The sequence below is a fragment of the Camarhynchus parvulus genome, unplaced genomic scaffold (assembly GCF_901933205.1).
Source record: "Camarhynchus parvulus unplaced genomic scaffold, STF_HiC, whole genome shotgun sequence".
In the NCBI taxonomy this organism is placed as follows: Eukaryota; Metazoa; Chordata; class Aves; order Passeriformes; family Thraupidae; genus Camarhynchus; species Camarhynchus parvulus.
In genome coordinates, this window is record NW_022148592.1 from 3,553 (window position 1) to 14,940 (window position 11,388).

At 53.1% G+C, this 11,388-nt stretch overlaps 1 protein-coding gene across 1 annotated transcript; it reads right to left on the reverse strand.

Moving 5' to 3' along the window:
* Positions 1 to 6,137: 6,137 nt before the first annotated feature.
* Positions 6,138 to 10,563, reverse strand: LOC115916953 (cytochrome P450 11B, mitochondrial-like). Its single transcript, XM_030970688.1, has 4 exons — positions 10,521 to 10,563; positions 10,343 to 10,455; positions 8,188 to 8,379; positions 6,138 to 6,378 (listed from the first exon to the last, which is right to left on the reverse strand). Exons 1-4 carry the CDS (start codon positions 10,561 to 10,563, stop codon positions 6,265 to 6,267), a joined length of 462 nt encoding a protein of 153 aa, XP_030826548.1. The 3' UTR covers positions 6,138 to 6,264.
* Positions 10,564 to 11,388: the final 825 nt, after the last annotated feature.

Genomic DNA, 11,388 nt, shown 5'->3' on the forward strand with positions numbered 1-11,388 from the left:
CCAGGACATGGGGAGGGGTCTCCAGTGTCCCTGGGGCGCTCCTGGGGGGTACAGGTCCCAGCTGAGGGAGGGTCCCGAAAGGCTCAGGCTCAAGGTGGGGGGGTCCCGAGTGTCCCTCAAAACATGAGGGGGTCCCTGAGGGTCCCAACCCCACCTGAGGGGGTCCCGGAGGGTCCCAACCCCACCTGAGGGGGGTCCCGACCGCCCCCACACCGAGTAGGGGTCCCCAGTGCCGTGTCCCACCGTGAGGGAGGAGCTCCTGAGTGTCCCCTCAAAACCTGAGGGGATCCCTGAGGGTCCCAGGGCCACCTGAGGGGGGTCCCAACCCCACCTGAGGGGGTCCCAACCCCACCTGAGGGGGGTCCCTGAGGCCCTTGAGGGTCCCAACCCCACCTGAAGGGATTGTCCCTCCCCTGGGGGGGCATTTCCCTCACGGCCCCCTCAGGGCTCCCGCTGCCGCCCTGAGGGCAGGCTCCCGTTTCCCGCGCCGGGCCCCGTTACCTGAAGTCTCCTGCGAGGTCATCGGCGCAGTCTCCGTGTGCGGAAGAGGCTTCGGGTTTTTGGGGTGCCCCCCGGCGCCTGCGGGTGCCCCCATTGCCCCCGGCGGGGCTCGGCGCTCCGGCGCTGTCGCCGCCCGGGGCCGCGGCCCCCGCGCTGCCCCCGCGCTCGCCCATCTGGGCCCGGCCCGGCCGCGCCCGCCCTTTGTAACCTGGCAACGCCCCGCCCACGCGCCGCCGCCAATGGCAGGGCGGGCACCGCGGGGATGGGCGGGGGGTGCGACCAATGGCGAGGGAGTGCGGGGAAAAGGGGAGCCAATGAGGAGGGGAGGCGGGAGGAGGGGATGGCCAATGGGAGGGTGGGAAAGGGGAGGGGGAGGGGCAAGAAAAATGGGGGAATTTGAGGGGATTTGGGCGGAATTTGGGGGTTTTTTGGCCAAATTTGGGGTTTTTGGGGGTTTGGGCAATTTTTGGGGATTTCCCCAAGTTTTTGGGAGGTTGGGTCCCCAAAATTTAAGGGGTTTTCCACCAGGTTGGGTGGGTTTTTGCAAATTTGGGGAGTTTTGGGGGTTCAGGATTTTGGGCTAAATTTGGGATTTTTGGGGTTGGGCTGGTGCATTTTGGGGGGATTTTGGGGGATTTGGGGAGTTTGGGAATTTTGGGGTCCCCCCACTTGGGGGGATTTTTCCACCAAAATTTGGGGATTTTTCCACCAAATTTGGGGGGAATTTTTGGAAATTCGAGGGGATTTGGGCGGAATTTGGTAAAATTTGTGGGATTTTGGGGTACTCAAAACAGCTACCGGCAGTTTTTGGGGGGTTTGGGGAAATTTTGAGGGGGGGGTTTTGGGTTTTTTTAGGGGACTTTTGGTTTTTTGGGGGTTTTGGGGGAGTTTTGGGGCTTTTAGGGGCGTTTTGGGGGAGTTTTTGGGGTTTTTGGGGAATTTTTAGGGGGATTTTTGGGGTTTTTGGGGGGTTTTTGGGGAGTTTTTGGGGTTTTTGGGAGGGAGTTTTTAGGGGATTTTGGGGGTTTTGGGGGTTTCTGGTGGGAGGTTTTGGGGAGTTTTAGGGGGAATTTTGGGGAGTTTTGGGGGGGATTTGGAGGAAATTTTGGGGGAGGGGTTTGGGGTTTTTTGGGGAGGATTTTGGGGTTTTGGGGAGTTTTGGTGGGAGTTTTTGGGGCTTTGGGGGAGTTTTTGGGGGGTTTGGGGGGTTTTTTTTGGGGAGTTTTGGGGGGGTTTTTGGTGGGTTTGGGGGGGGCTTTGAGGAATTTTTAGGGGAATTTTTGGGGTTTTTTCGGTGGTTTTTGGGGGGAGTTTTGGGGCTTTTGGGGGGGGTTTTGGGGGGAGTTTTTGGGGGGGGTTGAGAATTTTTAGGGGACTTTGGGGGGTTGGAGTTTTGGGGGTTTTGGGGGTTTTGGGGGGAGTTTTTGGGGGGGTTTGGGGGTTTTTGGGGGATTTTGGGGGGGTTTTGGGGGTTTGGGGATTTTTTAAGGAGAGATTTGGGGTTTTTTGGTGGTTTTTAGTGTGACTTTGGGGCTTTTGGGGGTTTTGGGGGAGTTTTGGGGGGGTTTGAGGAATTTTTAGGGGATTTTGGGGGGGTTTTTTGGGGGTTTTTGGGGGGGGAGTTTTGGGGTTTTTCGGTGGTTTTGGGTGTGAGGTTTTGGGGATTTTTGGGGGAGTTTTTGGGGGAGTTTTTGGGGGTTTGGGGGTTTTTGCAGGGGGATTTTGGGGAATTTTTTTGGGGGGGGTTTTTGTGGGGATTTTTGGGGTTTTTCGGTGGTTTTGGGTGTTTTTTGGGGATTTTGGGGGAGTATTTGGGGGGAGTTTTTGGGGGGGTTTGAGGAATTTTTAGGGGATTTTGGGGGAATTTTGGGGGTTTTGTGGGTTTTTTGGGGTTTTCGGTGGTTTTGGGTGTGAGGTTTTGGGGATTTTGGGGGAGTTTTTGGGGGCAGTTTTTGGGCTTTTTTGAGGAATTTTTGGGGGTTTTTGGGGGTTTTTGGGGGTTTTAGGGGGAGGTTTTGGGGGGTTTTTGGGTTTTTTAGGGGATTTTGGGGGTTTTTTTAGGGGATTTTGGGGGGTTTTGGGGGTTTTTGGAGGGAGTTTTTGGGGGGTTTTAGTGGGGGTTTTTGGGGCTTTTGGGAGTTTTGGGGGGAGTTTTTGGGGGAGTTTTGGGGGGGGTTTTGGGGGGAATTTTTAGGGGATTTTGGGGGAGTTTTTGGGGTTTCTGGTGGGAGGTTTTGGGGAGTTTTAGGGAAATTTGGGGAGTTTTGGGGGGGATTTGGAGGAAAGTTTGGGGGGGCTTTTGGGGGTTTGGGGAATTTTTAGGGGGAATTTTTGGGGGTTTTCGGTGGTTTGGGGGTTTTTGGGGGTTGAGGAATTTTTAGGGGATTTTGGGGTTTTTTTGGGGAGTTTTGGGGGGTTTTTGGGGGTTTTGGGTTTTTTTTGGAGGGGAGTTTTGGGGGGTTTTGGTTTTATTTTTTTTGGAGCTTTTGGGGGAGTATTTGGGATTTTTTTTGGGGGTTGGGGAATTTTTGGGGAATTTTGGGGGAGTTTTGGGGGTTTCTGGTGGGGATTTTTTGGGGAGTTTTGGGAATTTTTAGGGTTTTTTTGGGTTTTGGGGTGAGTTTTTGGGGCTTTAGGCCCCATTTTTTGGGGGGTTTTTTTTGGGGAATTTTGGGAATTTTTAGGGGATTTTGGGGGAGTTTTTGGGTTTTTTTGGGGGATTTTTAGGGGGATTTTTGGGGAGGATTTTGGGGGTTGGGGTTTTTGGTGGGAGTTTTGGGGGCTTTTGGGGGAGTTTTGGGGGGAGTTTTTGGGGGGTTTGGGGGACTTTGGGGTTTTTAGGGAGATTTTGGGAGTTTTGGGTGGTTTTAGTGGGACTTTTGGGGATTTTGGGTGGTTTTGGGGGTTTTTTTGGGGGAGTTTTTGGGGAAGTTTTTTAGGGGATTTTGGGGGGTTTTTTTGGGGGTTTTGGGGTTTTTTGGGGTTTTTTGGGTAGTTTTGGGGTTTTGGGGATTTTTGGGGTTTTTGGGGGATTTTTTGGGGGGGCAGTTTTGGGGGGCTTTGATTTCAATTTTTGGGGATTTTTGGGGGAGGTTTTGGGGTTTTCTGGTGGGGAGGTTTTTGGGGAGTTTTAGGGTTTTTGGGGAGTTTTGGGGGGGGCATTTGGGCTTTGGGATTTTTTGGGGGATTTTGGGGTTTGGGGAATTTTTAGGGGGAATTTTTGGGGTTTTTCGCTGGTTTTTTTGGTGCGAGTTTTGGGGGCTTTTGGGGGAGTTTTTGGGGGGTTTGAGGAATTTTTGGGGGAGTTTTGGGGGTTTTGGTGGGTTTTGGGCTTTGGGGAATTTTTAGTTTTGGGAATTTTGGGGTTTTCCGGTGGGGTTTTGGGGAGTTTTGGGGGTTTGGGGGAATTTTTTAGGGGGATTTTTGGGGGAGTTTTTGGGGGTTTGTAACAATTTTTAGGGGGGTTTTCTCGGTGGTTTTGGGTGTGAGGTTTTGGGGATTTTGGGGATGTTTTTGGGGGCAGTTTTTGGGGGGTTTGAGGAATTTTTAGGGAATTTTTAGGGGATTTTGGGGGAGCTTTTGGGGGATTTTGGGGGATAGTTGAGCCCCCAGCGCTGTGCCTGCAACTCAGCTTTATTGGGGTGCTCAGGGACGCTCATTTGCATGTGGTTTGCATGTGATTTACATGTGGTTCGCATATGATTTACATGTGGTTTGCACATGATTTTATGGTTCACATTATTTTGGGGTTTTTACATGTGGTTCGCATATGATTTACATGTGGTTTGCATATGATTTACATGTGGTTCGCATATGATTTACATGTGGTTTGCACATGATTTGCATGTGGTTCACATATGATTTATATGTGGTTCGCATATGATTTACATGTGGTTTGCATATGATTTCCATGTGGTTCGCATATGATTTACATGTGGTTTGCATATGATTTACATAACAAATGCGACCTCTTGCGGGTTGGGGGTGTGGGGTCCTGTTTTTCGGTGGTTTTTGCGGATTTTCCCACTGGTGACCAATGAGTGACCACTGGTGACCAATAGTGACCATTAGGGGTTTGACCACTGGTGACCACTTTTGACCAATGAGTGACCATTGGTGACCACTGGTGACCAATGAGTGACCACTGGTGACCATTGGTGACCATTGGTGACCAATGGTGACCATTGAGTGACCAGTGAGTGACCAATGAGTGACCAATGGTGACCAATGAGTGACCATTGGTGACCATTGGTGACCACTGAGTGACCAATGAGTGACCACTGGTGACCACTTGACCATTGGTGAGTGACCATTGAGTGACCAATGAGTGACCATTGAGTGACCAGTGAGTGACCAATGAGTGACCAATGAGTGACCACTGAGTGACCAATGAGTGACCCCAGTGAGTGACCAGTGAGTGGCCATTGAGTGACCACTGAGTGACCCCTGAGTGACCACTGAGTGACCATTGAGTGACCACTGAGTGACCACTGAGTGACCACTGAGTGACCCCAGTGAGTGACCAGTGGTGACCATTGAGTGACCACTGGTGACCATTGAGGGTGACCTTTGGTGACCATTGGTGACCAATGAGTGACCATTGAGTGACCACTGAGTGACCACTGAGTGACCACTGAGTGACCCCAGTGACCAATGAGTGACCCCAGTGACCACTGAGTGACCACTGAGTGACCACTGAGTGACCACTGAGTGACCTTTGAGTGACCAATGAGTGACCACTGGGTGACCACTGGTGACCAACAATGAGTGACCATTGGTGACCACTGGTGACCAATGAGTGACCATTGAGTGACCACTGAGTGACCACTGAGTGACCAATGAGTGACCATTGAGTGACCACTGAGTGACCAATGAGTGACCACTGAGTGACCATTGAGTGACCATTGAGTGACCAATGAGTGACCATTGAGTGACCAGTGAGTGACCAATGAGTGACCAATGAGTGACCAATGAGTGACCATTGAGTGACCATTGAGTGACCAATGAGTGACCACTGAGTGACCACTGAGTGACCATTGAGTGACCATTGAGTGACCAATGAGTGACCATTGAGTGACCAGTGAGTGACCACTGAGTGACCAATGAGTGACCACTGAGTGACCCCAGTGAGTGACCAGTGAGTGGCCATTGAGTGACCACTGAGTGACCACTGAGTGACCACTGAGTGACCTTTGAGTGACCACTGAGTGACCACTGAGTGACCACTGAGTGACCCCAGTGAGTGACCATTGAGTGACCACTGAGTGACCATTGAGTGACCTTTGAGTGACCATTGAGTGACCAATGAGTGACCACTGAGTGACCCCAGTGACCACTGAGTGACCCCAGTGACCACTGAGTGACCACTGAGTGACCACTGAGTGACCACTGAGTGACCTTTGAGTGACCAATGAGTGACCACTGAGTGACCACTGAGTGACCAATGAGTGACCATTGAGTGACCAATGAGTGACCACTGAGTGACCAATGAGTGACCACTGAGTGACCACTGAGTGACCAATGAGTGACCATTGAGTGACCAATGAGTGACCATTGAGTGACCACTGAGTGACCACTGAGTGACCACTGAGTGACCCCAGTGACCACTGAGTGACCACTGAGTGACCACTGAGTGACCCCAGTGACCCCAGTGACCCCAGTGACCACTGAGTGACCACTGAGTGACCACTGAGTGACCCCAGTGACCCCAGTGACCACTGAGTGACCCCAGTGACCCCTGAGTGACCGGTGAGTGACCGCTGGTCACTCGAGGGCGAGGAAGGTCAGCAGCGGCGATTTCTCGGGCATGAGGATGAAGCGGAACACGGTGGGGACGTCCTCGCTGGACACGGCCTCGATGCTGAAGTTGCTCAGGACCTGCGGGGTCAGCCAGGGACGTTTTGGGTCAAAATCAGGAGATTTTGGGTCAAACCAAGGGGCTGGGCCAAGCCGAGGAGGGTTCGAGTCAAATCGAGCTGGTTTTGGGTCAAGCCAAGGTTTTGGGTGAAATCAAAATGGTTTTGGGTCAAACCGAGATGGTTTTGGGTCAAACCAGCTGGTTTTGGGTCAAACCAGATGGTTTTGGGTCAAATTGAGATGGTTTTGGGTCAAAATGAGATGGTTTCGGGTCGAGCCATGGTTTCGGGTCAAATCGAGATGGTTTTGGGTCAAATTGAGATGGTTTTGGGTCAAGCCAAGGTTTTGGGCCAAGCTGTGGCGGTTTCGAGTCAAACTGAGCTGGTTTTGGGTCAAACCAAGTTTTTTGGTCAAATCAAGATGGTTTTGGGTCAAACCAAGGAGGTTTTGGGTCAAATCGAGCTGGTTTGGGGTCAAATCAACATGATTTTGGGTCAAACCAAGGTTTTGGGTCAAACTGAGCTGGTTTTGGGTCAAGCCAAGTTTTTTGGTCAAATCGAGATGGTTTTGGGTAAAGCCAAGGAGGTTTTGGGTCAAGATGAGGTTTTGGGTCAAATCAACATGGTTTGGGGTCAAATCGAGATGGTTTTGGGTCAAACCAAGGTTTTGGGTCAAATCAAGATGATTTTTGGGTTAGTCCAAGGTTTTGGGTCAAGCTGAGATGGTTTTGGGTGAAGCCAAGGAGGTTTTGGGTCAAATGGAGATGATTCTGGGCCAAGCCAAGGAGGTTTTGGGGTTGAGCCGAATCCTCGGGTCAGGGGTGCGCGTCGTTGGGTCAAAGTGACGGTGAACTGAGTCAAGACTTCATTGGGTCAATCCAAGATGTTGGGGCAAGCCAAGGGGATTTTGGGGCAAGCCAAAGGGGTTTTGGGTCAAACCAAAATGTTGGGTCAAGGTCAGGTGTCAGGAGCAAGAGGAGATCTCATTGGGTCAAGCCAAGGCATTGGGTTGAACCAAGAGGCTGATGGGTCAAACCAAGACATTGGGTCAAGCCAAGACCTCATTGGGCCAAGCCAAGGCATGGATGGGTCAAGCCAAGCGTTTGGGTCAAGCCAAGACCTCGTTGGGTCAAGCCAAGACCTCATTGGGCCAAGCCAAGGCATTTTGGGTCAAGCCAAGAGTTTGGGTCAAGCCAAGAGTTTGGGTCAAGTCAAGACCTTGTTGGGTCAAGCCAAGGTCTTGTTGGGTCAAGCCAAGGTCTTGTTGGGTCAAGCCTAGACCTCATTGGGCCAAGCCAAGGCATGATTGGGTCAAGTCAAGAGTTTGGGTCAAGTGAAGAGTTTGGGTCAAGCCAAGGTCTTGTTGGGTCAAGCCAAGACCTTGTTGGGTCAAGCCAAGAGTTTGGGTCAAGCCAAGAGTTCAAGCCAAGGTATCATTGGGCCAAGTCAAGACCTTTGACTCATCCAAGACCTCGTTGGGTCAAACCAAGACCTTGTTGGGTCAAACCAAGACCTCATTGGGGTCAAACCAAGACCTCGTTGGGGTCGAACCAAGACCTCATTGGGGTCAAACCAAGACCTCGTTGGGTCAAACCAAGACCTCATTGGGGTCAAACCAAGACCTCGTTGGGTCAAACCAAGACCTCATTGGGGTCAAACCAAGACGTCGTTGAGGTCAAACCAAGACCTTGTTGGGTCAAACCAAGACCTCGTTGGGGTCGAACCAAGACCTCGTTGGGTCAAACCAAGACCTCGTTGGGTCAAACCATGGCCAAACCCAACCCCCCATGGTGTCCCCGGGCACGGGGGTGTTTTGGGGTTCCCCACTCACGTGCACGAGGAACAGCATCATCTCGGCCTCGGCCAGCCGCCGGCCGATGCACTGGCGCGCGCCGAAGCCGAAGGCCAAGGCCTTGAAGGTGGTGTCGTCCTTGCCGAGCCAGCGCCGCGGGTCGTAGCGCTCAGGGTGCGGGAAGACGTCGGGGCAGCGCCCCATGGCGTAGAGCGCCACCTGGCACAGCGTCTGCGGGACACGCCGGGGCTCGGGGTCAGGGCGCCGCGTTGGCTCAAGGCAAGGCATGGTTGGGTCAAGCCTAACCATGGTTGGGTCAAGCCAAGATTTTGGGTCAAACCAGGACTTTGGGTCAAGTCAGAAATTGATGTCAAGGCAGGACTTTGGGTCAGGCCAAGGCTTTGGGTCAAGCCAAGACCTCATTGGGTCAGGCCAAGGCTTTGGGTCAAGCCAAGGCTTTGGGTCAGGCCAAGACCTCATTGGGTCAAGTCAAGACTTTGGGTCAAGCCAAGATTTTGGGTCAAGCCAAGGCTTTGGGTCAAGCCAAGACTTTGGGTCAAGCCAAGACTTTGGGTCAAGCCAAGGCTTTGGGTCAAGCCAAGGCTTTGGGTGGGTCAAGCCAAGTCAAGACTTTGGGTCAAACCAGGACTTTGGGTCAAGTCAGAAATTTATGCCAAGTCAAGACTTTGGCCAAGCCAAGACCACATTGGGCCAAGCCAAGGCATGGTTGGGCCAAGCCAAGACCTCACTGGGACATGCCAGGGCTTTGGGTCAAGCCAAGACTTTGGGTCAAGCCAAGACTTTGGATCAAGCCAAGACTTTGGGTCAAGCCAAGATTTTGGGTCAAACCAGGACTTTGGGTCAAGTCAGAAATTTCTGTCAAGGCAGGACTTTGGATCAAGCCAAGGCTTTGGGTCAGGCCAAGACCTCATTGGGCCAAGCCAAGACCTCACTGGGACATGCCAGGGCTTTGGGTCAAGTCAGAAATTTATGCCAAGGCAGGACTTTGGGTCAGGCCAAGACCTCATTGGGTCAAGCCAAAACACGATTGGATCAACCCAAGACCTCGTTGGGTCAGGCCAAGGCTTTGGGTCAAGTCAAGGCTTTGGGTCAAGCCAAGGCTTTGGGTCAAGCCAAGGCTTTGGGTCAAGTCAAGCTATGGTTGGGTCAAGTCAAGACTTTGGGTCAAACCAGGACTTTGGGTCAAGTCAGAAATTTATGCCAAGTCAAGACTTTGGCCAAGCCAAGACCACGTTGGGCCAAGCCAAGGCATGGCTGGGCCAAGCCAAGACCTCACTGGGACATGCCAGGGCTTTGGGTCAAGCCAAGACTTTGGGTCAAGCCAAGGCTTTGGGTCAAGCCAAGACTTTGGGTCAAGCCAAGGCTTTGGGTCAGGCCAAGACCTCATTGGGTCAGGCCAAGGCTTTGGGTCAAGCCAAGGTTTTGGGTCAAGTCAAGCTATGGTTGGGTCAAGTCAAGACTTTGGGTCAAACCAGGACTTTGGGTCAAGTCAGAAATTTATGTCAAGGCAGGACTTTGGGTCAAGCCAAGATTTTGGGTCAAGCCAAGGCTTTGGGTCAAACCAGGACTTTGGGTCAGGCCAAGGGTTTGGGTCAAGCCAAGACCTCATTGAGTCAAGCCAAGACTTTGGGTCAAACCAGGACTTTGGATCAAGCCAAGATTTTGGGTCAGGCCATGGCGTTGGGTCAGGCCAAGGCTTTGGGTCAAGCCAAGACCTCATTGGGTCAAGCCAAGACCTCATTGGGTCAAGCCAAGGCTTTGGGTCAAGCCAAGGCTTTGGGTCAAGCCAAGACTTTGGGTCAAACCAGGACTTTGGGTCAAGCCAAGATTTTGGGTCAGGCCATGGCGTTGGGTCAAGCCAAGGCTTTGGATCAAGCCAAGACTTTGGGCCAAACCAGGACTTTGGGTCAGGCCAAGACCTCACTGGGTCAAGCCAAAACACGACTGGATCAACCCAAGACCTCGCTGGGCCCGGCCAAGGCTTTGGGCCAAGCCAAGACCTCATTGGATCAACCCAAGACCTCATTGGGTCAACCCAAGACCTCGTTGGGTCAAGCCAAAGCTTTGGATCAACCCAAGACCTCGTTGGGCCAGGCCAAGACTTTGGGTCAGTACAAGACCAGTACAAACCAAGGCTTTGGGCCATCCCTGGGACGCCGCGGTCGCCGCTCACCCCCGCCGGCACGCGGTAGTTGTGGAGCACCACGTCGGTGGCCGGGTAGCGCTGCACGGTGATGCCCACGGGGTACAGCAGGCGGCACAAAGGGGGAAGCCCACCAGTTCGACCTGCGGACCAGTCCCCAGTACAGACCAGTAATGGGCCGACATCCCAGTAACGTTCCCAGTCCGACCAGTATCCCCGTTCCCAGTACAGACCAGTAACCCCCAGTACATCCCAGTATCCAGTTTGACCAGTCCCGACCAGTAGCGGGGCCAGTTCGACCAGTGTGGACCAATGCGGACCAGTACGGACCAGTATGGACCAGTACAGACCAGTATGGACGGTACAGACCAGTTTGACCAGTACGACCAGTCCCCCCAGGTATCCCCAGGGCCAGTGCTCCCAGTACAGACCAGTCCCGACCAGTACGACCAGTCGACCAGTATGGACCAGTTGCGGACCAGTACAGACCAGTACAGACCAGTATGGACCAGTACAGACCAGGTTTGTCCCAGGGCGGACCCAGTCCAGTACAGACCAGGTCCCGGACCAGTTCGGACCAGTCCGGACCAGTACGACCAGTCCCAGACCAGTACGGACCAGTATCCCGGTATGGACCCCAGTGACCAGTATGGACCGGTATGGTCCAGTCGACCAGTTTGGACCAGTATGGACGGTACAGACCAGTCCGACCAGTATCCCCAGTTATGACCAGTTCTCCCAGTGGACCAGTCCATCCAGTAGACCAGTCCCAGTATGAACCAGTGCTCCCAGTCCTCCCAGTATGGACCAGTATGGACCAGTATCGACCGTTCCCAGTGGACCAGTACGACCAGTACGGACCAGTCCCTCCCAGTCCCTCCCAGTATGACCAGCAGTCAGACCTCCCACCCCCCAGTACAGACCAGTAATACGACCAGTACAGACCAGTCCCTCCCAGTCCCGACCAGTATCCCCAGTTCCCAGTCCATCCCAGTCCAGACCAGTCCCCCAGTCCATCCCAGTCCCTCCCAGTCCAGACCAGTATGGACCGGTCCCTCCCAGTCCCCTCCCAGTTT